This window comes from Eubalaena glacialis, chromosome 18, assembly GCF_028564815.1.
Source record: "Eubalaena glacialis isolate mEubGla1 chromosome 18, mEubGla1.1.hap2.+ XY, whole genome shotgun sequence".
NCBI lineage: Eukaryota > Metazoa > Chordata > Mammalia > Artiodactyla > Balaenidae > Eubalaena > Eubalaena glacialis.
The window spans coordinates 68559405-68586541 of record NC_083733.1 but is presented as its reverse complement, the minus strand read 5'-3'; the positions used below and the strand labels follow the sequence as shown (position 1 = coordinate 68586541).

At 46.9% G+C, this 27137-nt stretch overlaps 1 protein-coding gene across 3 annotated transcripts; it reads right to left on the bottom strand.

The window, feature by feature from the left end:
* Positions 1 to 120: 120 nt before the first annotated feature.
* On the bottom strand, positions 121 to 25959 carry LOC133079054 (zinc finger protein 264-like). Of its 3 annotated transcripts, XM_061174326.1 has the most exons (5): positions 25588 to 25959; positions 23843 to 23969; positions 11406 to 11501; positions 3096 to 3239; positions 121 to 2235 (listed from the first exon to the last, which is right to left on the bottom strand). In XM_061174326.1, exons 1-5 carry the CDS (start codon positions 25807 to 25809, stop codon positions 608 to 610), a joined length of 2217 nt encoding a protein of 738 aa, XP_061030309.1. In that variant the 5' UTR covers positions 25810 to 25959; the 3' UTR covers positions 121 to 607. The 3 variants fall into 3 exon arrangements, with proteins under 3 accessions (XP_061030309.1, XP_061030310.1, XP_061030311.1); XM_061174327.1 differs by lacking the exon at positions 11406 to 11501; XM_061174328.1 differs by lacking the exons at positions 3096 to 3239; positions 11406 to 11501.
* Between the last annotated feature and the right edge of the window lie 1178 nt (positions 25960 to 27137).

The following is a 27137-nucleotide window of genomic DNA, read 5'->3' as shown; positions in this document are numbered from 1 at the left end:
ATTCACTTTACCCAATTTTAAGATTTACCGTATAGCTACAGAAATTAAGTACACAGATCGAATCAATAAAAAGTCTGAATGTCTGGTGTTCAAAACCACCAAAAGAACCATTTGTTTTTTTAAAAAACCAAAGCCTGAAACAGTCTTAACTGGTGCAATAAAACGTGCCCGTGTGTCATATGTGTATCTTTATCTACTTAAATACCTGTCCTCAAGTGTCTAACTCTCCCAATACTGGACAGCAATGAATGTATATATAAGACACATAAAGGGTCAAGGCCCTTTGCCTGTGCAATAACATTCCCCTCACCCCAAGTAAACTAAGGGATCCATGACAAAGTGCCATAACCTTGACAGAGAAGTCGCAAAGAAACTGTGTTTGCATTTCATTTTTTCATCTAAGTTTCCACCTTCTTTTTATAAAAATTCCTGAGATAACACTGCAGTGTAAACTAAGGGAAAAACGTAGCTAAAGTTTTCCTTAGTGCACAATAAACACTGGTCTCTCCCTCACAGATGAACTCTCAGATGTAGAGTAAGGCTCTAGGCTGGGTCAATTTCTACAATGCGTCTTTACACAACTACTGATGATCCGTGACAGGTTTTCTCACAGAGAAGATACTTGTGGGGTTTCTCTTTGGTATGTACGATCAGATGTCATGGTAGGTGTTTTCTCCTGCAAAAGATTTTCCTCGGTGTTTACATTCAAAAAGTCTTTCCCCAACAGGAGTTCTCGGAGGGTGACTGAGGTTTGCCCACTGGTGAAGGTTCTTCCCACATCTGTCACACTGACAGGGTTTCTCCCAGTATGAATTCTTTGATGCTGAGTGAGGGATGAGCTACGACTAAAGGCCTTTCCACATTCACTGCACTTATAAGGCTTCTCTCCGGTGTGGATGATGGCATGTCGAATGAGGTTTGTGCTCCAGCAAAAGGACTTCCCACACTCCAAGCATTCATAGGGCTTCTCTCCACTGTGAATCCGCTGGTGCCTGGTGAGGCCTGACCTGCGGTTGAAGGCCTTCCCACACTCCGTGCACTCAAAGGGCTTCTCCCCAGTGTGGATGCTGAAGTGCCGAATGAGGTCTTTCCTAGTGCTAAAGGCTTTCCCACATTCTTTGCACTCAAAAGGTTTCTCTCCAGTGTGGGCCCGTTTATGCAAGATAAAAGTGGAGCAGTGGGTGAAGGCCCTTCCACATTCAGTGCACACAAAAGGCTTCTCCCCAGTGTGAATCCGCTGGTGCCTCTTGAGGTATGATCTGTGGTTGAAGGCCTTCCCGCACTCGAGGCATTCAAAGGGCTTCTCCCCAGTGTGGATGACGTAGTGGTGAATGAGGGCTGCGCTCTCACAGAAGGCTTTCCCACATTCACTGCACTCATAGGGCTTCTCCCCAGTGTGAGTCTGCTGGTGCCACACGAGGTATGACTTGTGTTTAAAGACCTTGCCACATTCAAAGCACTCATACGGATTCTCACCACTGTGGATGATGTGATGTCGAAGGAATCCTGGCCTATGTCGGAAGACTTGCCCACATTCTTTGCACACGAAGGGTTTTTCCCCAGTGTGTCTCCTCTTATGTAAGACAAAATTGGAGCGGTGGGTGAAGGCCTTTCCACATTCACTGCACTTGTAAGGCTTCTCCCCAGTGTGAATCCGCTGGTGTTGTGTAAGGTATGACCTGCGGTTGAAGGCCTTCCCGCACTCTGTGCACTCATAGGGCCTCTCCCCGGTGTGGATCATGTGGTGCTGGAGGAGGTGTGTGCTCTTAATAAAGGTTTTCCCACACTCTGTGCATTCATAGGGCTTCACGCCAGAGTGAATCTTTTCATGTCCAGCAAGAAGGTGTTTCTTGTTAAAAACTTTCCCACATTCGTTGCATTTAAAGATACTTTCCTCTTCCTGAATAATGGGATCATTACCAGATCCACATGAGTCATGGTCATGGACAGCACCTCCTGGAGGGACCAGCTCCTCTACAATTCTTGAACACACACCACCAGCTGTCCCCAAGCTGCCATGTTCAGGACTCATTTTCTCAGGAAGCTTCTCCCTCTGGGGGTCCATCCCTGGTCCCAAGTGTCCTTCCTGCATTTCTAACGGCCCATCCTGATCCTTGGTTTGTCCCAACTGGGAGTCCACTGGGCCTCCTTGTATTAGTTCCTGGATAGAGGCTCCCTCAAAGAGGGTTGGCTCACAAGTGGTAGGTTCTGTGGTCTTGGGTTTTCCTTTGTCAACTGAAAGAAAGCCAATAAACAAGGCCCATTAGTAATACCAACAAGGAAGAAACAAAATTAGCATTTCAGTGATAAAGATAAAGATGAAAACTGTGCCTCTGTGTCTGTTTTGCTACCTCTGAATCTCAAGATTGTAACTTCTTTCTTTCTTGGTCATTAGACTGCCGACACCTTGAAAGCCAGACCCAGTAAGAGAGTCTGCAATGGACATAACACCACAATTTCACAGGCTTGGCTGGACAGAGTAATAATGCCTCTGTGGGCTTTCAGTTTCCTTTAATCGAAGACATCCCATGTTGCTGTAAGAACACTAGGAAAAGGGAATTCCATAATGGTACAGTGGTTAGGACTCCGTGCTTTCACTGCCAGGCCCAGGTTCAATCCCTGGTAGGGGAACTACAATCCCGCAAGCCAAGTGGCACGGCCAAAAAAAAAAAAAAGAACACTAGGAAAAGGCATCTAATGCAGCCCTGGTAAAAGACAGGAAGTGTATTAACGCAAATTCAACTATCTCCAAAGAGAAGTATTGTCCTTGCCCCAGCTCTAAGGAAGTAACCTGTAAACTGGGTATCTCCAGAGAGACAGGTGTGTCTTTGTTGTTCATGGTGAGTCCCTAGGGATGTACATGATACTTTATGACAACAGATGACTCACTATGGGCCCCTAGATAGTTTATGCTAAAGAGATGACATTAGGTCTGGGTAAGGTCTGGCCACAGCAGAAAGACCAAAGCTGGGGCTTTGAACCACGAGTTATCAGCTGGATCTCTGGAAAGGGAAGAAGGGTGGAGACTGAGTCCCATGTACAATGACTCAATCAATCATGCTTCTATAATTAAGACTCAATAAAAATCTGGATACCGAGGCTCTGGTGAGTTTCCTGGGTTGGTAACACTCCGTGCACATACTGCCAAATATCAATTCCAGGAGGTAACGAGACGCTGAAGACACGGAAGCTTCGTGTCTGGAACACCTCCGGCTCCTCTTCTAATCTGTATCTTTTCCCTGTAACAAACATGATTTGTGAGCATAACAGGTTTTAGGGAGTTTTGTGAGTCTTCCTAGCAAATCACTGAACCTGAGGGTGGACTGGGAAACCCCTCGACATGCAGATGGTTCACAAGACCTGGGCAGACTTGGCAGTCCTGGAGTTCTGTATTTCTAACCTTGAGTTTGGCTAACTGTGTGCAGGAAGAGACCAGGGGGAGTCCTACTGGCACCACTGGCGTTGTCACAGAGAGGAGGTGGGAAAGACACTATAGCTTTAGGACACAGAATGTACAAAGGTCCCCCAGACCATGAGGATGGTATTGACAAGAATCCAGGGAAGCTGATTCCCATGGTTTTGACTTGGGTTACAGTGAGGACTCCCAGGACAGGGCTCATAAGGCAGGAGGTGAGCAGGACTGAGATGGACACATTGGGTCTGTTATGCCCAAACAGTGTGGCGAAAAGACTAGCAAAATACACATGATCTAGATGGAGAAAATGTTAATTAATAGTTTATTTGAAGACATTAAAGAGAAGCTATACCAATGAAGAATTTAATGTGGGGGGAGGTGAAATTGGAGAAAGATGGTCAAAAGGTACAAAATTCCAGTTGTAAGATAAACAAGTCCTAGGGATGCAGTGCACAACCCGATAACTGTAGCTAACACTGCTGTATGCTATAAAGAAGCACTGTTAAGACAGTAATCCTAAGAATCCTCAACACAGGGAGAAAATTTTTTTCTTTTTGTCTTTTCTTCTTTATTTTTTATTCTATCTATATGGGTGTCAGCTGAACCTACTGTGGTAATCATTTCACAATATGTGTAAATCAAACCATCAGGCTGTATGACTTAAAACTTATACAGAGGGGCTTCCCTGGTGGCGCAGTGGTTGAGAGTCTGCCTGCCAATGCGGGGGACACGGGTTCGGGCCCTGGTCTGGGAGGATCCCACGTGCCGTGGAGCGACTGGGCCCGTGAGCCACAATTACTGAGCCTGCGCGTCTGGAGCCTGTGCTCTGCAGCAGGAGAGGCCGCGATAGTGAGAAGCCCGCGCACCGCGACGAAGAGTGGCCCCCGCCTGCCACAGCTAGAGAAAGCCCTCGCACAGAAACGAAGACCTAACAAAGCCATAAAATAAAAAAATAAATAAATTAAAAAAAAAAAAGATTAGAGATGCTTTCATTTAAAAAAAAACAAAAAAAAAACTTATACAGAGGACTTTCCTGGTGGCACAGTGGTTAAGAATCCACCTGTGAATGCAGGGGACATGGGTTCGATCCCTGGTCCAGGAAAATCCCACGTGCTGTGGAGCAACTAAGCCCGTGCGCCACAACTACTGAGCCCGTGTGCCGCAACTACTGAAGCCCGTGTGCCTAGAGCCCGCGCTCTGCAACGAGAAGCCACCGCAATGAGAAACCCGCACACTGCAACAAAGAGTAGCCCCGCCACTCGCCACAACTAGAGAAAGCCCATGTGCAGCCAAAAATAAATAAATAAACTTATTAAAAAAAATAAGTAAATAAAGTAAATGGAGCGAGAAAAATGGGAGACATGCTGGGAATAAAAATACTGTATTCCGGGCTTCCCTCATGGTGCAGTGGTTAAGAATCTGCCTGCCAGTGCGGGGGACAAGGGTTCAAGCCCTGGTCCAGGAAGATCCCACATGCCACGGAGCAACTAAGTCCATGCGCCACAACTACTGAGCCCGCGTGCTGCAATTACTGAAGCCCACGTACTGCAACAACTGAAGCCCGTGCATCTAGAGCCTGTGCTCCGCAACAAGAGAAGCCACTGCAATGAGAAGCCTGCACACCACAACGAAGAGCAGCCTCTGCTCGCCACAACTAGAGAAAACCCGCACGCAGCAACGAAGACCCAACACAGCCAAAAAAATAAAATAAACAAAAATAAATTAGACAAGCCTCTTAGATAGCCTCATCCACCAGAGGGCAGACAGCAGAAGCAAGAACTACAATCCTGCAACCTGTGGAACAAAAACCACATTCACAGAAAGATAGACAAGATGAAAAGGCAGAGGGCTATGTACCAGATGAAGGAACAAGATAAAACCCCAGAAAAACAACAAAATGAAGTGGAGACAGGCAACCTTCCAGAAAAAGAATTCAGAATACTGACAGTGAAGATAATCCAGGACCTTGGAAAAAGAATGGAGGCAAAGATCGAAAAGATGCAAGAAATGTTTAAGAAAGACCTAGAGAATTAAAGAACAAACAAACAGAGATGAACAATACAATAACTGAAATGAAAACTACACTAGAAGGAATCAACAGCAGAATAACTGAGGCAGAAGAACAGGTAAGTGACCTGGAAGACAGAATGGTGGAATTCACTGCTGCAGAACAGAATAAAGGAAAAAGAATGAAAAGAAATGATCGCTTCTCGGCCTTTTGGCTAAGATCAAGTGTAGAATGAAAAGAAATGAAGACAGCCTAAGAGACCTCTGGGACAACACTAAACACAACAACATTTGCATTATAGCGGTCCCAGAAGGAGACGAGAGAGAGAATAGACCCGAGAAAATATCTCAAGAGATTATAGTCGAAAACTTCCCTAACATGGGAAAGGAAATAGCCACCCAAGCCCAGGAAGTGCAGAGAGTCCCACACAGGATAAAGCCAAGGAGAAACACGCCAAGAGACATAGTAATCAAATTGGCAAAAATTAAAGACAAAGAAAAATTATTGAAAGCAGCAAGGGAAAAACGACAAATAACATACAAGGGAACTCCCATAAGGTTAACAGCTGATTTCTCAGCAGAAACTCTACAAGCCAGAAGGGAGTGGAATGATATACTTAAAGTGATGAAAGGGAAGAACCTACAACCAAGATTACTCTACCCGGCAAGGATCTCACTCAGATTCGATGGAGAAATCAAAAGTTTTACAGACAAGCAAAAGGTAAGAGAATTCAGCACCACCAAACCAGCTCTACAACAAATGCTAAAGGAACTTCTCTAAGCGGGAAACACAAGAGAAGAAAAGGACCTACAAAAACAAACCCAAAACAATTAAGAAAACGGTAATAGGGCTTCCCTGGTGGCGCAGTGGTTGAGAATCTGCCTGCCAATGCAGGGGACACGCGTTTGAGACCTGGTCTGGGAAGATCCCACATGCCGCGGAGCAACTAGGCCCGTGAGCCACAACTACTGAGCCTGTGCATCTGGAGCCTGTGCCCCGCAACGAGAGGCCGCGACAGTGAAAGGCCCACACACTGCGATGAAGAGTGGCTCCCGCTTGCCACAACGAGAGAAAGCCCTCGCACAGAAACGAAGACCCAACACAGCCAAAAATAAATAAATAAAATAAATTAATTAATTTGAAAAAAAAAAAGAAAATGGTAATAGGAACATACATATTGATAATTACCTTAAACATGAATGGATTAAATGCTCCAACCAAAAGACACAGGCTTGCTGGATGGATACAAAAACAAGACCCGTATATATGCTGTCTACAAGAGACCCACTTCACACCTAAGGACACATGCAGATTGAAAGTGAGGGGATGGAAAAAGATATTCCATGCAAATGGAAATCAAAAGACAGCTGGAGTAGCAACACTCATATCAGATAAAATAGACTTTAAAATAAAGAATGTTACAAGAGACAAGGAAGGACACTACATAATGATCCAGGGATCAATCCAAGAAGAAGAAATAACTATCATGAATATATATGCACCCAACATAAGAGCACCTCAATACATAAGGCAAATAATAGAGGAAATTGACAGTAACACAATAATAGTGGGGGACTTTAACACCTCACTTACACCAATGGACAGATCATCCAAACAGAAAATTAATAAGGAAACACAAGCTTTAAATGATACAACAGACCAGACAGATTTAATTGATATTTACAGGACATTCCATCCAAAAATAGCAGATTACACTTTCTTCTCAAGTGCACATGGAACATTCTCCAGGATAGATCACATCTTGGGTCACAAATCAAGCCTCGGTAAATTCAAGAAAACTGAAATCATTTCAAGCATCTTTTCTGACCACAATGCTATGAGATTAGAAATCAACTACAGAGAAAAAAATGTAAAAAACACAAACACATGGAGGCTAAACAGTATGTTACTAGATAACCAAGAGATCACTGAAAAAATCAAAGAGGAAATCAAAAAATACCTAGAGACAAATGACAATGAAAACACAACAATCCAAAACCTATGGGATGCAGCAAAAGCAGTTCTAAGAGGGAAGTTTATAGCAATACAAGCCTACCTCAAGAAACAAGAAAAATCTCAAATAAACAATCTAACCTTACACCTAAAGGAACTAGAGAAAGAACAAACAAAACCCAAAGTTTGCAGAAGGAAAGAAATCATAAAGATCAAAAATAAATGAAACAGAAACAAAGAAAACAATAGCAAAGATCAATGAAACTAAAAGCTGGTTCTTTGAGAAGATAAACAAAATTGATAAGCCATTAGCCAGACTCATCAAAAAGAGGGAGAGGACTCAAATCAATAAAATTAGAAATGAAAAAGGAGAAGTTAAAACAGACACCGCAGAAATACAAAGCATCCTAAGAGACTACCTACATGCAACTGTATGCCAATAAAATGGACAACCTGGAAGAAATGGACAAACTCTTAGAAAGTTATAACCTTCCAAGACTGAACCAGGAAGAAATAGAAAATATGAACAGACCAATCACAAGTAATGAAATTGAAACTGTGATTAAAAATCTTCCAACAAACAAAAGTCCAGGACCACATGGCTTTACAGGTGAATTCTATCAAACATTTAGAAAATAACTAACATCTATCCTTCTCAAACTCTTCCAAAAAATTGCAGAGGAAGGAACACTCCCAAACTCATTCTACGAGGCCACCATCACCCTGATACCAAAACCAGACAAAGATACTACAAAAAAAGAAAATTACAGACCAGTATCACTGATGAATATAGATGCAAAAACCCTCAACAAAATACTAGCAAACAGAATCCAACAACACATTAAAAGGATCATAAAAAAAATTTTTTAAAGTAAAAAGAAAACAACTGTATTCCTATCTCACACTATACTCAAATTCTACCTCAGACCAAAAAGAGTTAAATGTCAAGTGCCAAGCTTAGAACATCTTCGAATAAAACAAGAATATCTTTTTGATATTGGGGATAGAGCAGCATCTATAACTGATAAAAGTATCAGGAATGTACAAAAAAAATCCCTACAAACAAAAGGGAAACAAGGTAACAGAAACACAGGCATTTTCCATGAAATGACATTTCAAAGAAGAAAATACAGTTGTTTCTCAGTATCCACAGCAGATAAACTGGTTCCAGAAACCCCCTGCTCAATACTAAAATCTACAGATGCTCAAGTCCTTTATATAAAATGGTGGAGTATTTGCATATAACCTACACACATCCTCCTATGTACCTTAAATCATCTCTAGATTGCTTATAATATCTAATACAATGTAAATGCTATATATCAATAAATAGTTGCCAGCACAAGGCAAATTCAAGTTTTGTTTTTTTTTTAATTTATTTTTTTGGCTGCATTGGGCCTTTGTTGCTGCACATGGGCTTTCTCTAGGTACGGTGTGCAGGCTTCTCACTGCGGTGGCTTCTCTTGTTGCAGAGCACAGGCTCTAGGCGCACGGGCTTCAGTAGTTGTGGCACGCGGGCTCAGTAGTTGTGGCTCACAGACTCTAGAGCGCAGGCTCAGTAGTTGTGGCGCACGGGCTTAGTTACTCGGTGGCATGTGGGATTTTCCCGGACCAGGGCTCGAACCCATGTCCCCTACATTGGCAGGCAGATTCTTAACCACTGCGCCACCAGGGAAGCCCCAAATTCAAGTTTTGTTTTTTTGAACTTTCTGGTATTTTCTCTTCCCCCCGATGTTTTCAATCTGTGCTCGGTTGAATCTGCAGAGGCAGAACCTGCAGATACAAGGGTTCAATTGTACAAATGGGCCTATAATCACACGATAAGGTGCTAAAGCTTGTGAACGAGGGAAATGCAAAGCAAGCTCACCTAAGATACAATTTTGTGTCAGTCTGTTAAGCAAAAATTGAGGAGCCTTACAGCATCAAGGACTGAACAGGACATAACTGGTGGAATCTGGAGAATTATAAATAGGTACATCCCTTTTAGAAAACATTATCACCTAAACTTGAAAATTTGCATAACCTATAATCCAACAATTTTACTCCGAGAAATAACAAAAGACAAACCTAATAATGTGCAAGATGACCAATACATATGAATGTTCTTGGCAGCACTGTTTGTGAGGGTGAAAAAATGTAAAAAATTAAATGCCTCAGAGAGTGGATGAATACAATATGAAACAGGAGCATTTTTTATTTGCTTCAAGTGTAAGAAACTTGGGCACATTTTTACCTTGAGCAGAGCAAGGATGAAATTGCTAAACAAGCAAAAAGGAAGTGAAGAAATAATTTCCCTAAAAGGTGTACTCTAGACTATGGTTCAACAACTGGCCATGGCCTGGGCCAAGATCTCTTCCACTAGGTGAAAGGAAAACTATAGACTGAGAGTCTGAATGAGTGTGGAAGGGTAGAGGACCAAGCAAGACAAGGGGGTAGATTTTTAACATGAAAACTTGCTGACACATGAGGGGTCACAAGCTGAGACATCTGTGCTGGGGAGGTGGTCACTATGAGGATGGCCGGATGTAGGGGCCAATGGAGGTGGAGGGGTGAGGAAGTCTCTGGGGCTGTATCCAGTCTCCAACCTGCTTGGACGGCAGGACCATGCACTCTAACTTGGGAGGGGAAGGAGTGAGCATCGTGACGGGTTCCTCGCCAGCCATGTTGACTGGGTGCCTCTGAGATATTCAGGTGGAGAAGGGCAGAGAGCAGAGGGCAGAGGCTCGGAACTGCCCCTCTGAGGGGCTGTCGACAGGCTGCACACAGACACTCGCAGGCTGGTGGGGCCGCCCGAGGGACTAGGAGGGAAAGAGCACGACTCTGCAGGGGCCCCATCACCACACACGGCGGCCCCAGTGCCCTCAGCAGCCCAGATGTGGGGCACAACAGGACAAATGTCACCGTCAGGTTTTACCAAACAGGAGGAGTAGGGAGACATGCAACAAGGGAAGGCTTCTTGAGTGTCTGGACAGACAGGGTGGGAAAGGGGAGGCAGAGGAGAGCTGGAGAGGAGCTGGGAGAGGAAGGAAGGCCCTTTTCCTCAGAGGTCAGAGGGAAACGTGAGATGCATTACTCACTACAATACAGGGACATGAACGACACCAACGGCTTACTTCCCACGAGCCACTGACTGCGGCGCAGACGCCGTGCTAAGCGGTTTTATGCTTTAACGCGTTATGTGACCACGTCCCCAACAACCCGGGGACGGAGCAACTATCAGGAACAGACCGAGCGCAGCAGACCACACTCGCCAAACCATCTGCTCTTCTCCTTGGACACACGGCTCAGCCCCATCTCCCAGCCCCGTCCCCCGAGTGTGGCCAAGTGCCTAGTGCCTGTCGGCGGAAGCGGGGGGCTGGTGTTTGTGGGAGTCGGGGTGGCATCTTCCTGGCCCTCTCACTCTCCTCTGCCAGCTGCAGGAGGTCAGGACAACCTTCAAGCCACATGCTGACGGCAGAGCGGACCCGGGTCCCTGAACAGCTGTGTGCTGCACAGTCACACGGACCGGGTGTGACTCGGAAATAGTGCTTCCAGGGACATCCCTGGCGGTCCAGTGGTTAAGACTCCGAGCTTCCACTGCAGGGGTCACAGGTTCGACCCCTGGTCGGGGAACTAAGATCCTGCATGCTGCGAGGCGTGGCAAAAGAAAGAAAGAAAGAAAGAAATACAAAAAAAGAACAAGTGCTTCCATATGCTGAGCACCAAGATGCTGGAGTCTGTCTGACATGGCAGCTAAGATTTAACTTGGTCAAACTTATATATACAAAGACACAACGAGATCCCAAAGTTCACTAGGGCCACAGAGCTGGTGATCGGTCGGCACCCAGGCTTGAAGCCCAGGCAGCTGGAGCCCAAGACACATCTCAGCTCATGCACCTCTATCCTCCAGGAGGACAGAGGGACCTGGGGTCAAAGGGCTCCGTGGCCTCCAGACCACCACAGAGGCCCGAACAAGACGCTTCCCCAAGGAACCAGGGCCAGCGGCCTCCCCCTGCAGGGTCTCCCAGCTGCCCACACCTTGGCTCCTACCTGGACAGGTGCTGCGGGAGAGGTCTTCCTTCACCGTCCACAGCTTCTGCCCCTGTTCCAGCTGGAAGATCAGCTCAAGTCTGGGAACAGGACACCCTGTTCATGGAGAAAGGAAGAAGACACTAGGATTTCTGTGAAAACAAAGAAAACCTCTCGATCTAGTGTGGGACTTCAAGATGGGGACAAGACCTCAGAATGAAGCTGATTCCATCCACAGAAATCCTGACCTGTAACCTGGAAACCAAGGTCAAAAACACCAATGTTGCGGGCTTCCCTGGTGGCACAGTGGTTAAAAATCCACCTGTCAATGCAGGAGACACGGGTTCAAGCCCTGGTCCGGGAAGATCCCACATGCCGCGGGGCAACTAAGCCCCTGCACCACAACTACTGAGCCCATGTGCTGCAACTACTGAAGCCCACGCGCCTAGAACCCATGCTCCCAACAAGAGAAGCCCACAATGAGAAGCCTGGACACCACAACGAAGAGTAGCCCCCGCTCGCCGCAACCAGAGAAAAGCCCGCATGCAACAACGAAGACCCATTGAAGCCAAAAATAAAATAAATAAATTAAAAAAAAAAACCAAACACCAATGTTGGGATCCAAAGACTTTAGACTGTAGTACTGGTTGTGTAGACAACACCTATTCCCTTTGACCTCCATTGCACAGAGTTCCAACTCCATTCAGTTGCAGCCAAGAGACACAGAGAATATGACCCCCCCCTTCCAGAAGGTGTTTACTAATTAACCCAAGTGAATTTCAACCACCTGTGCATTAAAACCTCCTGAGATGTCTGGTTCACATCCAACCGAAACCAAATAGGGACTTCCCTGGTGGCACAGTGGTTAAGAATCTGCCTGCCAATGCAGGGGACACAGGCTCAAGCCCTGGTCTGGGAAGATCCCACATGCCGCAGAGCAACTAAGCCCATGCACCACAACTACTGAGCCCGTGTGCCACAACTACTGAAGCCCACACACCTAGAGCCCATGCTCCGCAACAAGAGAAGCCACCGCAGTGAGAAGCCTGCGCACCACAACGAAGAGTAGCCCCCACTCGCTGCAACTAAAAAAAAGCCTGCGAGCAACAACGACCCAACGAAGCTAAAAATAAATAAATTTATTTATTTAAAAAAAAAAAAAGAAAAAACCAAATCTCTGCAGATGAGGCCCGGATACCTACAGATTGAAAAAAACCACCCCAGATTCTGGCATCAGGGGAGGGCTGAAAGCTCTGGTTTCCACCAACTTGCAGGTGACCTACACCAGCCCTCTGGGGGAGGGAGCTCTAGTCCAGGATGGCTGAGTGAGGGGACCGGCCAGTGCTGGAGTCCTGCAGCAGCCTGGGTCGCCTGTGAGGGAACCTGCCCGAGGCCCTCGACCAGAGAGAAGCAGACAACTGGGCTGGCACCCACCAACCCGGTAGCCAGCCCCACCTCTGAGCTTCGTACTGGTGAGGTAATAAATTTCCTCCAGGGTGAAGACTGAGCCGGTCTGTCACATGCAGCCAAACACAGATGCAGGGGAAAGACACACGGACTCGGCAGGAAGTCGATGGCAGAGGTGCGAGGACTCACCGACACCTTCTCTGGCAGGTCCAGGGTTCATCAGTCATCACTAAGCAATGTGCTCTCCTGTGTGCTCCGTGCCCAGCAGGGGGCTCAGCGACAGCGACGAGACCTCCCTTCAGCTGTCAGGAGTTACGCTCCCTGCGACCTCAGGGCCTTTGCACATGCTGGCCCTTCTCCCTGCAAGGCTGTTCTCTCCCCACCTTGCTCCTTCCAGCTACCTCTCTTTGGGTCTCAGCTCAAATGTCATTCCCTGAGAAGACTCTGCTGAACAGTGGCTGAGTCCAGGTGCTTAACCAATCCACCACGTCACTATGAACTTTTAAACCTTAATAATAATTGAAAAGTTAACGTTTATAGAGTGTAACCATATCCCAGGGACTGTACCAAGTAATTTAAATGCATTATGTTGTTTAAAATGGATGGAATAATTTAAAGAACTCACATATTTAAAATATTGACTCTTTTCAGTCAAAGTAAGGTATGTTTCCATTGATCTAAGTCTTTTTTTAGATACCAAGCAAAATTCTGAAGAGCGCTCCTCCTGTCTAGGTCCACAAGGGCTGTGAGTCCCTAGCTGCCACCTGATCTGGGAAGAGACGGAGCACTTAGTCTGTCTCGCCATGGTCAACACACCAAGTTTCTGGGCTGGTGACCCCAGGGCAACCAGGTAACTGGCTACTGCCTAACACCGAGGCCCCCCCATAGACGGTTGGGATTCAAGTGTGATCAACTGAGCCAACAACACTGAAGTCCGTGGGGGGCCGCTCAACTGAGTTGCCCACCACCCTGTGAGAGACTGACGGCACTGCCTGCCCTCTGAGGGCACACCTGGCCAGAGTCCAGGCACTGGTCCCTGGAGCAATACAGGGATCCGAGTGGCATAGGGCACCCCCCTCACACATGCCATGGCACAAAAGAGGCTTAGACTGCTTCACAGGCAAACCTTGCCACGGCTGCTTGCCTTACTGTTGTTGCAGTTTGCCCCAACCACGTAGCGGATAAGAGATCCCATCTCTGGAGACTAGTAGTTCAACGCATAATGGGGGGAGAAACAAAGGAATAAGGAATATTGTTCTTGCTGCCCTCTGAGACACCTGAGGATGTTTCTCAACCTACTCCAGATTGTGTAAGCCTGGCCAGTGTGTCCGGCACTCGTGAGTGCTGCTGCAGACCAGCACGTGGAGAGCTCTTCCTCGACGCCAAACTGTCACCCTGTCAGGACACTGCCACCACCACTGCTGTCCTGAGGCATGAGCCCCAGCCCCTCCCTAGAAAGGCAGGCTGCCACTCACAGTGGTTGCCACTTGGGACTGCTAAGAGCCTACCAGGTAAATACCCAAGTAAAAGAAAGAAAAATGGTGGGGGGGGGGAGCAGAAAGGTGACCCCTCCCCCCTACCCAAAAAAAAAAAAAAAAAAAAAAAGATTTTGTTTGGAGGCAGAAAAAAAATGAGTGGGGAGGAAGGGGCTCGTTATGCTGTGGACCAGGGCCATCCAGGGGAGAGGCTGCATCTTGGAGGCCCCAGGCCCCTCCCCTCTTTCCTCTCCTCAGCAGGAGACAAACTAAAACTAAAAACCAGGGCTTTAAATGGCTGAAAAGCTCAAAAGGAAGAAAGAAGGGGAGGGGTGCACACTATTAACCTTACATACCAAGCAAATGCCAGGTCTAGCAAACATAATACTGGTTCTAGACTACTTATTGATTTAAAAGCAGTAACAACAACAAAAAACACTAGATAACAGGGAGAATAAAAGTTTAAATAACATACAATGTATAACTAAGTTAGAACTCTGTCTCTCTGACCCAATTGGAAATCCAAAATTGATACACTAAAATTTATATAATAAATTATTATATAATAATTACATATGCCATAACAAAATTTATATATTAAAAAAAATTTTATCACCAAAACAAAACAGGGCACTGATTGGTTTGTCTGACTCCACAACACAGGTTCTAAATTATCTTTAGAATTTGCTAAAATGCACCAACTGACAAAACTTCATGAATTTAATACTGGGGCTCGAATCATAGTTATACCTGGGGATCTCACTAAATTGAAACACTCTACTCCACCACTGTAAAAAGTACCTAAATATTAAAGAGAAAAAATAGGTATATCTCACTTTGACTGTCGCTTTGCCTGAATTTCCTATAGCCCTAGTACCCACTGTCCTAAATAAAGTATCCCATATTGGGCATAGATGCTCTGACACAATACACAATTAAAATAAATTTTTGGCACTTACAAATTAATTGGTTTGATAAAATGGGACCCTACAGACCCGAGTTAAAATAATTATTCAGCCCAATGTAAGTTGAAAAGGGGTCTTTGGGGAGTAAAACTTTTATATAAGACCTAATTAATCAAGGGGTGATGATCCCCACTGCTTCTCCACGTGACAGCCCAGCTGTGCGTGTTCTTAAACCTAAAAAAACACAGGGCACCTCACTGTGAGTTACTGCAATCTTATATGCCGTGGTCCCATCTGTTAGGGTCCCTGTTACTGACTGAATCGCGTCTCCCTAAACTGCATGTGTTAAACCCTAATCACCAGTGTGATCCTATATGGACTTAGGGCCTTTAAGGAGGTAGTTAAGGTTAAATGAGGTCACGGGGTGGGGCCCTGATCTGGTAGGACCGGTATCCTTTTAAGAGGAAGAGAAGGCCTCTCCAAGCCAGATGAAAAGTCAGGTAAGGACACAGCAAGAAGGTGGCCAGCAAGAGATCCTTATCAGCAACTGAACTGGGACTTCCAGCCTCCAGAACTGTGCGAAAATAAAGCTGCTGTTTAACCACACAGCAATGGCAGCCTGAGCTGACTAACAAGATCCACACACCCAACACCCAATATTATTAGAACCTGGTAATTACTCTTCAATTACAGATCTGGCTAACGTGTTCTGCTGGTGTGTATTCTGACAGCCTCTCAACCACGGTTTGCCTTCGCTCTGAAGGCAAATAGGACTCCTCTCCCAGGCTGCCCCGTGGGGTGGCTCAGCAGCTCTGCCAACACCCACACCCTTTGCAGCCAAGACCTAAGCTGCACCCACCCACCTCTCTCCAGGAGCACAGGCGATGTTACATCAATGACAACCTCATCTAAGGAGATTCATTTGACACACTTGTGACAGTGAGTCCAACACCTTTTAATCCTTTGGGGACTAGTTTTAGATTAAAATACTATTTAGTATTACTTTGGGTCTGGTGGCCACATATTCCTCATTTATAAATTTTATTTACTCTCCCTGATGCTGATACTTGCAAATCAGCCCACCTTAAATGGGACTCCCTCCAACAAAAGCTCTAAAATCTGCTCAAAATACTGTTAAATAGCCAGTCCCATCAGTGTCCTCAGAGACTCCTTCACCAAAGAGGCTTTGACAACCTCTTCTCACACTTCCTCGAGTTTCTGAATCACCTACCGGGGCCACAAGATGCCCAAGGGCTTCTGATGTAACAGACTGCCCCCTCAGCCTGGTACTATGTGCTACTAAAACAACAACTAACGATACACAAGGCTCTCCAGATAATGAAGGCTGTTGCAGACCCCGAGCCACTGACCGCCACACCCAGTTGCCCACCAAGCTTTGGATCATGGCAACAGCACATCACAAGTTCAGCACAGCTTCTGAGGCCCCAGGACAGGATGGAACCCAACCGGGGCCCTCTGACATATTCCTCTTGTAGGACAAGGTGGGTCCTTGCCAGATGCCGTGGTGCCGGAGGAGGGCACCCCTCCCCACAGCCCTTGGCTACCCGGGGGGCACCTTGGGATTAAGTGAGTGCACAGCTGCGGGGGTCTGTGTCTCTTACACCCACAGCACATGGCGGAGCTCAGCAGAATGCTGCCGCTTTCTATCCCGCAGCCAGAACGTCCAAATAAAAAATGGGACCAAAGAAACATTTCTTGGCCTATTCAGGAGGTCATCTTAGCACTAGATGCCCTGATCAACAAACGACCTCCTCTTCACATTCATTATAAACTGTTAGGCCATTGCTTAAAAACTGCCTCCTTCAGGATAAAGAAACTGTCTCACGAACACCCCAAAAATAAGTCAAAATCACATGTCCTTACATTTATAAAGGCCACAACGCTAGGCCTCGCCAGGAAGCTCCTTACTCCTTTTGCAATTACAGACATTACTGACAATAACCAAGATACACATTTCACTTCTCAAATTACACAATGCTGGGCTCTGGAGAGAGGTAGTCAATAGAGCTTCACGGCCCCAATAGGCCCCAAATAGCTGGTTTAACTGAAAAACATAACGATTTCCTTAAACAGCTCCTTTTCAAACTCCAGTCTGACAAACCAACCCCTCAATGGGCCTCTATCTCACCCCTTAGCCTTAATTCAAGGCTCCCTGAATCACATACCTTTAAAAATGTCCCACTGCCCTTTCCTACTCTGGAAGGGAATGTGCCTCACCTCTATGTACACAAAGACTCGTTCTACAGGAGGCCATTCACACTGTCTCCCCTGCAGTTACACACAGAGCTTCCCATCATCCCATGAGGCTGGAGACCAGAAGGAGGGAGCACATGCTCCCGGCACCCATTAACCACAGACTGCCCCACAGGCCAGGCAGCTGGTCACCTGATATGGGATCCATTTACCCTGAACTTCAAACAAAACAAAACAAACAAACCAAACCTTCAAGAACAGCCATATGCCATTCCGGTAACTGTTGCTCTTACTATAATTGGTCTGGGTACTTTCATTGGTTTATAACTCAGAGGCCTGAACCCTCTGAGGAAGCCACTGTTTCCACCAAACACGGCAAATACTGAGGCCCACATCAAGTCAAGTGCGTACCCACTTGCAAAGGATACCCTGCCCCACGTCCCAGACCAAGACCTCACTGATGAAGATGACTTCACCTGGGGACACGAAAACCTTCACCCCAGCAGATACCCATGGACTTCCTCTCCTAAGACAGAAATCAGACCTGGGACCTTTTTGCTTTCTTCTATTAGGGACTCTATCATGTTCCTGAGCTGCTGTCTGTGATCCTAGTATATGCCTCAATCTGCCAAAAGGGAAATCTCCAATCTATAGCTGGTTGGTCAGAACAGGTTGTGAGGACTTGCGACTGACATCTGAAGTGGGTGGGTGGGGGATGGAGGGGCTGTCTTATGGGACTGGATCCTTATTAACCTGTGGAGTCTGTGCCAACTCCAGGTAGTTAGGGTCGGAATTGCCTGGTATGGAAAACCCAGACGTTTGATATCACAAGTGTTATGAGGAAAAAGGATTTTGTTTGTTTGTTTTTTTAATTAATTTATTTATTTTTGGCTGCGTTGGGTCTTCATTGCGCATGGGCTTTCTCTAGTTGCAGCGAGTGGGGGCTACTTTCCGTTGCGGTGCGCGGGCTTCTCATTGTGGTGGCTTCTCTTGTTGCAGAGCACGGGCGCTAGGCACGCATGTTTCAGTAGTTGTGGCTCACAGGCTCAGTAGTTGTGGCGCACGGGCTTAGCTGCTCCTCAGCATGTGGGATCTTCCCAGACCAGGCTCGAACCGGTGTCCCCTGCACTGGCAGGCAGATTCTTAACCACTGCGCCACCAGGGAAGTCCCATGTTTGTTTATTTTTTTACAAATACCACACTAACATGCACACACATGTATACGTACAAAGCCATACTTTTAGCACACCTTATAACTCCTGAAAGATCCTCTTAGACACTCCCCAAATTACATATCGATTTTCTTGGCTAATACTACATAAATGGGAAACTTAGTTATGAGCTTGCCTGCAAGGACTTCCTATATCTCTACTTATGTTCTTCTTTTTCATTCTCAAAATGGTTTTCGGGCTTCCCTGGTGGTGCAGTGGTTAAGAGTCCGCCTGCCAATGCAGGGGACACGCGTTTGAGCCCTGGTCTGGGAAGATCCCACATGCCGCGGAGCAACTAGGCCCGTGAGCCACAACTACTGAGCCTGCGCGTCTGGAGCCTGTGCTCCGCAACGAGAGGCCGTGATAGTGAGACGCCCGCGCACCGCGATGAAGAGTGGCCCCCGCTTACCTCAACTGGAGAAAGCCCTCGCACAGAAACGAAGACCCAACACAGCCATAAATTAATTAATTAATTAATTAAATTAAAAAAAAAAATCTTCCAACAAACAAAAGTCCAGGACCGCATGGCTTCACAGGTGAATTCTGTCAAACATTTAGAGAAGAGCTAACACCCATCCTTCTCAAACTCTTCCAAAAAATTGCAGAGGAAGGACCACTACCAAACTCATTCTATGAGGCCACCATCACCCTGATACCAAAACCAGACAAAAATACCACAAAAAAAGAAAATTACAGACCAGTATCACTGATGAATATAGATGCAAAAATCCTCAACAAAATACTAGCAAACAAAATCCAACAATACAGTAAAAGGATCATACACCATGATCAAGTGGGATTTATCCCAGGGATGCAAAGATTCTTCAACATATGCAAAACAATCAATGTGATACACCATGTTAACAATTGAACAATAAAAACCGTATGATCATCTCAACAGATGCAAAAAAAGCTTCTGACAAAATTCAACACCCATTTATGATAAAAACTCTCCAGAAAGTGGGTATAGAGGGAATCTACCTCAATAAAATCCATATACAACAAACCCACAGCAAACATTATTCTCAACAGTGAAAAACTGAAAGCATTTCCTCTAAGATCAGAAACAAGACAAGGATGTCCACTCTTGCCACTATTATTCAATATAATTTTGAAAGTCCTACCCACGGCAATCAGAGAAGAAAAAGAAATAAAAGGAATACAAATTGGAAAAAAAGAAGTAAAACTGTCACTGTCTGCAGATAACATGATACTATACACAGAGAATCCTAAAGATGCCACCAGAGCTAATCAATGAATTTGGTAAAGTTGCAGGATACAAAATTAATGCACAGGGCTTCCCTGGTGGCGCAGTGGTTGAGAATCTGCCTGCTAATGCAGGGGACACGGGTTCGAGCCCTGGTCTGGGAAGATCCCACATGCCGCAGAGCAGCTGGGCCCGTGAGCCACAATTACTGAGCCTGCGCGTCTGGAGCCTGTGCTCCGCAACAAGAGAGGCCGCGATAGTGAGAGGCCCGCGCACCGTGATGAAGAGTGGCCTCCACTTGCCACAACTAGAGAAAGCCCTCGCACAGAAACAAAGACCCAACACAGCCATAAATTAATTAATTAATTAAAAAAAAATTAATGCACAGAAAACTCTTGCATTCCTATACATTAATGATGAAAAATCTGAAAGAGAAATTAAGGGAACACTCCCATTTACCACTGCAACAAAAAGAATAAAATACCTAGGAATAAACCTACCTAGGGAGACAAAAGACCTATATGCAAAAAACTGTAAGACACTGATGAAAGTAATTAAAGATTATACAAACAGATGCAGAGATATACCATGTTCTTGGATTGGAAAAATCAATATTGTAAAAATGACTATACTACCCAAAGCAATCTACAGATTAAATGCAATCCCTGGGACTTCCCTGGTGGCACAGTGGTTAAGAATCCGCCTGCCAATGCAGGGGACACAGGTTCGAGCCCTGGTCTGGGAAGATCCCACATGCCACAGAGAAACTAAGCCTGTGCACCACAACTACTGAGCCTGTGCTCTACAGTCCACGAGCCACAGCTACTAAAGTCCACGTGCCTAGAGCCTGTGCTCTGCAACAAGAGAAGCCACAGCAGTCAGAAGCCTGTGCACGGCAATGAAGAGCAGCCCCCGCTCATCGCAACTAGAGAAAGCCCGCGCGCAGCAACGAAGAAGACCTGACACAGTCATAAATAAATAAATTAATTAAAAAAAATTGCAATCCCTATCAAATTACCAATGGCATTTTTTACAGAACTAGAACAAAAAAAATCTTAAAATTTGTATGGAGACACAAAAGACCCTGAATAGCCAAAGCAGTCTTGAGGGAAAAAAACGGAGCTGGAGGAATCAGACTCCAGACTATACTGGACTTCAGACTATACTACAAAGCTACAGTAACCAAGACAATATGGTACTGGCACAAAAACAGAATAGATCAATGGAACAGGATAGAAAGCCCAGATATATACCCACCTATGGTCAACTAATCTATGACAAAGGAGGCAAGGATATACAATGGAGAAAAGACAGAGTCTTCAATAAATGGTGCTGGGAAAACTGGACAGCTACATGTAAAAGAATGAAGTTAGAACACTCCCTAACACCACACACAAAAATAAACTCAAAATGGATTAGAGACCTAAATGTAAGACCAGACACTATAAAACTCTTAGAGGAAAACATACGAAGAACACTCTTTGACATAAATCACAGCAAGATCTTTTTGATCCACCTTCTAGAGTAATGGAAATAAAAACAAAAATAAACAAATGGGACCTAATGAAACTTAAAAGCTTTTGCAAAGCAAACGCAACTACAAACAAGACAAAAAGACAACCCTCAGAATGGGAGAAAATACTTGCAAACAAATCAACGGACAAAGGATTAATCTCCAAAATATATAAACGGTTCATGCAGCTCAATATTAAAAAACAAACAACGCAATCAAAAAATGGGCAGAAGACCTAAACAGACATTTCTCCAAAGAAGACATACAAATGGCCAAGAAGCACATGAAAAGCTACTCAACTTCACTAATTATTAGAGAAATGCAAATCAAAACTACAAGGAGGTATCACCTCACACCAGTTAGAATGCTCATCATAAGAAAATCTACAAACGACAAGTGCTGGAGAGGGTGTGGAGAAAAGGGAACCCTCTTGCACTGTTGGTGGGAATGTAAATTGATACAGCCACTATGGAGAAGAGTATGGAGGTTCCTTAAAAAACTAAAAACAGAATTACCCTATGACCCAACAATCCCACTACTGGGCATATACCCAGAGAAAACCATAATTCAGAAAGACACATGCACCCCAATATTCACTGCAGCACTATTTACAATAGCCAGGTCATGGAAGCAACCTAAATGCCCATCGACAGACTAATGGATAAAGAAGATGTGGTACATATATACAATGGAATAGTACTCAGCCATAAAAAGGAACGAAATTGGGTCATTTGTAGAGAAATGGATGGATCTGAAGACTGTCATACCGAATGAAGTAAGTCAGAAAGAGAAAAACAAATATCGTATATTAACGCATATATGTGGAACCTAGAAAAATGGTACAGATGAACCGGTTTGCAGGGCAGAAATTGAGACACAGATGTAGAGAGCAAACGTATGGACACCAAGGGGGGAAAGCAGTGGGGGGGGCGGTGGTGGTGGTGTGATGAATTGGGAGATTGGGATTGACATATACACACTAATGTGTATAAAACGGATAACTAATAAGAACCTACTGCATAAATAAATATATAGAATTAAATTTAAAAATTCAGAAAAAAAGAAAGAAAAAAGAAGAAAAGCCAAAATGCCCAAGCACACCCACCAGGCACAGAGAACAGCAACTGTAGAGGCCCGAGGCAAGTATGTTGAGTACGTGCACAGGAAATAGCAAGATCCTGGCATGACCACAGCATTCTGAGCTCAGGCAAAGTGTGCGGAGGTGAGTGAAGGGTCAGCAGGGCCAGATAGTGGACCTTTTTATTTTTAAAATTTTGTTATAAAATATCTAAATATGTCAAACGTTTCCTAATTTTGTGTACCCTCTTCTCATAAACACAGAATACAATCCCAATTCTCTAAAAACAGGCATGTCTTACCCTAAGCCCTGGATTTACAGCTCTCCTTTCCCTCAAACTGAGAGGTCTAAGGTGATTATCCTCAGGCTGCTGTTTCTCCACCTTGGCTCTCCTGCCCTTGTGGGCGGGATCATCCTGTGTTGAATGGGGCTGTCTTGTCCAGCCTCAGGTACTAAGCAGCATCTCTGGACTCTAGCCTGCTAGATGCCGGGACCACCCACACCCCAGGTGTGACAGTCACACGTGGCTGCAGACTTCCAAGTGTCTCCTGGGGACAAAACCGCCAAGTACTGAGAAGCACTACTCTCTCAGCTTCTCTCTCTTGGACTAGCAGAGGATCTTGGCCAGGACTCAGGGAACAAGAGACGATCATGAAGGCACAGGAGAACAGAAAAGCCCCATAACCGAGATCCTGTGGTTTACAACAATACCTGCTGGCACTGAAGGCAAAGACCTCCCGAGGCCCCACCTGCCTCACCCTCTTCCTGGAGACCCTCCCATCACTCACAGCCCTGTGGACTGGCTTGCAGGGGACACTTGAGCCAACCAGCCCCACCCAGTCAGCTCCCGGTCTGGAATGTGAAATAAGAACCTCAGACAGAGGCCAGTCTGTGCTGGGCACTGGGGTAGAGGCTCAGGTGGCCACTCCTGCCTCAGGGACAACCCCCTAGAGCCCAGCAGTAGAGAAAGAAAAAGAAACAATGTTAAGTAGGCAAAGAAGTAAAAACAAGGCATCTGGGGGCTACAGAGAGCAGGGACTGGGGTGGCCACTCCTGCCACAAACTTGCTGAGACACAAAAGCCATTCTGAAAAGACAGAGACGTAAACAAAGCCAGAGAGAGAAGTCAAGACAAGAGATCCAGAAGTCAGGGCATAATCCTGGTGGTTCCCAGTCCTTATTTCAGTCCCATGTGGCCCAACTGGAAATTCTGCCTTTGGGTTCTGCAGAACACCCCCATTTCCTTCCACCACCTTCTGGGAGCCAAAGGGGAACTGTTTCTTGCTCAAAGAAACACAGAGATAGCAGGCAGGAAAAGATGAATCTCAAAAATGACTTAAACTGTAGGGAAGAGAGAGAGTAAGCTGCTCGATCAGCCGGGCATGGAACCAGAGCATGTCTGCCAAGGAGATGGCAGGTCCTCTGCATGGCAGAGTGGCAAGGCCTTACCCAGAGACACCAAGAGCCTGCAGTTTTCCAGCATCACCTCCTGGTACAGGGTCCTCTGAGCCGGGTCCAGCTGCCTCCACTCCTCCCGGGTAAAAGTCACAGCCACATCATCGAAAGTCACAGACACCTGTCAAATAGAGGTAGTAGTGTTGACCCTGGGGCTGTTGGATGGGATCGGAGCTTGTTTCTGGAAGGCTGTTAAAGGTGCACAGAGATCAAGACCCTAACAACTTAGCACCTCCTGAGGGCCAAGCTCTAGGCTGGGCTGAAGTGGACAACGTTTTGGACATAATACAGTAGTGTAAGGAAGAAGTCTCCTATGCGGGAGCCACTGCAAAGTCACACGAGACAATGGAAGTAACGTGTGGGCCGTCAGATGCAGACAGGAGGAGCTGTAGGACCTCAGAGGCATGAGTAAGTAATGACAATAACAGTATCAATAACGGTCACAACAACAGTACCTGAGCCTCCCTGGTCCTGCTAGCTGCCTGCCCCATGCTGAGGGCTTCACATCCTGGTGAAAGCGACTAACAGTCCCCAGTTCTTTCGTCACTCTCTTGTTTACATCCAAACTCTTGAAACCCGACACTTACCAGCTGTGTTACCTTGGAGACATCACTTCATCTCTCCGAGCCTTGGTTTCTGGATCAATACAACAATAGTTCCCACTTCACCAATAACAGTTGTGAGATTTAGACAGAAATTATTCAATGTTCGGTGTGCTTGGGGATTTTCATTAATTGTCCCACAGCCCCTGACGTAAACATCTCCGTGCCAGCCGATGACCCGAGACTAAGGGAGCTCCACCAATCCACCAAGAGTCTTGTGTCTTACAAACGAGGGGCAAGATTTTAACACAGCTTACCCTAATACAGGGTCTAATAAAGTAACCCGACACGCTTCCATCATCAAAGTGAATACCTAATGACGAGATTGTGTAGCATTTACACCAATTTTTGCTGTTAAGTCCATTACATCACACCTGAAAATATTCCTGTGAACATGCACAGAGAAGCAGAGCCTTCATCACTGACCTCCCTGGAGAGACCCCTGAAGGGGTGGAACTACCTGGGTAATGGCAGGACCTGGACCAGCTCCCCACACCCTCCTGGGTCTCCCAGACTCCGGGGAGGTTCCACAATGAACCATTAGCCGCTTCCTTCCTGAACCCTGACAGCACTCAGCCCTACGCCAGGAATACTTCAGGACCAGAGAGCACAAATGGCTAAAGATAACACGGGCTTTGGCCATGAGACTGGCCACAACGTCTGACCTGGCTGAAGGTGAGTGGAACATTCGGCAACAGACTACAGGACCTCGCCCTCCCAAGACACGTCTTAGCATCTAGGAGGCACCATGGCAACCTCACAGGCCCTCATGGGCCTTGTGAAACAACCAATATACCCTGGCTTTGTCCATGAGCGTCTCTCTCCCTCCATTTCCCAAGGCCACCGGTTGGAGAAATGCGGGAGTGGGGGGGGGGGCAGGGTACATCCCTGCAGCACATGGCGGAGTTCGGGATTTACTACGGTGGAAGCCCCTGAAGGATGCATCAATCATTTTTCCACAACTTACTGAGCATATGTCAGCGACCCAACAGCTTTTAGGACCGAGGATAAATTAAGTAGCAAAGCAGCTCCCCACGCCAGAGCACACGACCGCGAAGACAAACCCAGGGGATGCCTTCCTTCCGGAACCGTCTCCGCCCTCGGAGAGAAGCAGCTCCGCAACCAGCGTCCACTCACCTGTGTCTGGTGGGTCGGCGCCGCCGCCATGACGGGGCCCTCCGTTCCTGCCACGCTGGGAGAGGCGAGCACCGGGCGGCCTGCTGCTCCTCGCCTCCGCCCCGCCTTGGCCGGGCGACCTCGGCTGACCGCCGCTCTCCGAGAAAAAGGCGCACCAGACCGGGAGCCGCCCTCGGGAACTGCGGGGACGAAGGGCGGGTGCTGAAAGCCCGGAGAGGCCATGGCCCGGCGGGCGACCAGTGCACACGCCCGTTTAGGGAGTCACGGCCCGTTCCAAGGCACGAAAGGGAGTCCCATCCCCCTTCCCTGCTCAGTCCCCACGAAATGCCTAAGTAGCCGCGCAGCCCAGCTCTCGGCACCTAAAAGCCAGCCAGGAGCGAAACGCTGAGGCAAATGGCGTCCTCTGAGAGAAACCGGAAGTCCCGCCCACGTACGTGCGCCGCAGGAAACGCCCCTACGACTGGCCGTCATTGGCCAGCGCCCTCCTCAGCCGCACAATGCACACCTCTGGGTAATGTAGTCTCCCCTAGATACGCAGACGTGAGGCGCGCCTTAACTGGGGGGAGGGAGTGGGGCGGAGGGAGGGGGGAGGGGAGGGAGTGGGGCGGAGGGAGGGGGAGGGGAGAGAGGGGGAAGGGGGAGGGGAGGAAGTGGGGAGGGGGGGAAGTGGGGAGGGGGGAGGGGGGGAAGTGGGGAGGGGGGAGGGGAGGGAGTGGGGCGGAGGGAGGGAGTGGGGCGGAGGGGGGAGGGGAGGGAGTGGGGCGCAGGGAGGGGGAGGGGAGGGAGTGGGGCGCAGGGAGGGGGGAGGGGGAGGGTCTGCCTCCACCTAAGAGCCACAGGAGGAACTGAGCGCCGGCCCAGACCTGTTTCTTAACAGTGGGTTCAAGTGGGGAGGACCAGGCAGTGGGGGCGAGAGCGTCCATGCTGTGCCCCAGGGAAAGTGAGGCTTGGAATGCTGGGACAGTCGCCCAGGGCGGTGCAAAGGGTGTAGGGCTGTGACGTAGGCTTGCAGCCCGCAGAGTGATTTCCCCCCTTCCCCCCCTTACGCCTTCCCAGATCCTCTTCTTTTTTTTAGGTCCCCAAACAGGGACCCAACCGGGATCCACAGAAGTGAAAGCACGGAGTCCTAACCACTGGACTGCCAGGGAATCCCCAAGAGCCTCTTCTTGAAACCTAGCAGGACCCTGTGGAGACTCCTCCCACCCACCCCCAAGCCTCTCTGCATCCCCCACTTCTTGTCTGTGGAAAAAACTTTAGCGGACTAGGCCTCCCTCAGTTCCAAAGAGTGGGCTCAAACAGTCTATCATTTAAGGGGCAGCAATGGGAACAAAGAAGAGACATTCAAGGAGGAAAGGGTATAATAACTAAAGCAATAAGTCAACCTGTGGGATGGGGTCACAAGACCATAGTTCTCCTTAAGGAAAACAGTTAACAATGTCTGATGCATGTTCTTAAGCTGTTTTTACAGAACCCAGACTCCCACCAGGTGGAAACTGCTGACCTCAAACACATCAGAAGCCAGGCTGGTTGGAATCAGAAGACTGATGGTG

Bases quoted from the DNA above. Each gene is read 5' to 3' on its own strand.
- LOC133079054 (XM_061174326.1), bottom strand. From the start codon at position 25,809: ATGGCCTCTCCGGGCTTTCAGCACCCGCCCTTCGTCCCCGCAGTTCCC. The intron at 23,970-25,587 runs GTGAGTGGACGC...TCTATTTGACAG, and splicing joins CGCCGACCCACCAGACACAG to GTGTCTGTGACTTTCGATGA. The intron at 11,502-23,842 runs GTAAGGCCTTGC...CTCCATGAACAG, and splicing joins CAGGCTCTTGGTGTCTCTGG to GGTGTCCTGTTCCCAGACTT.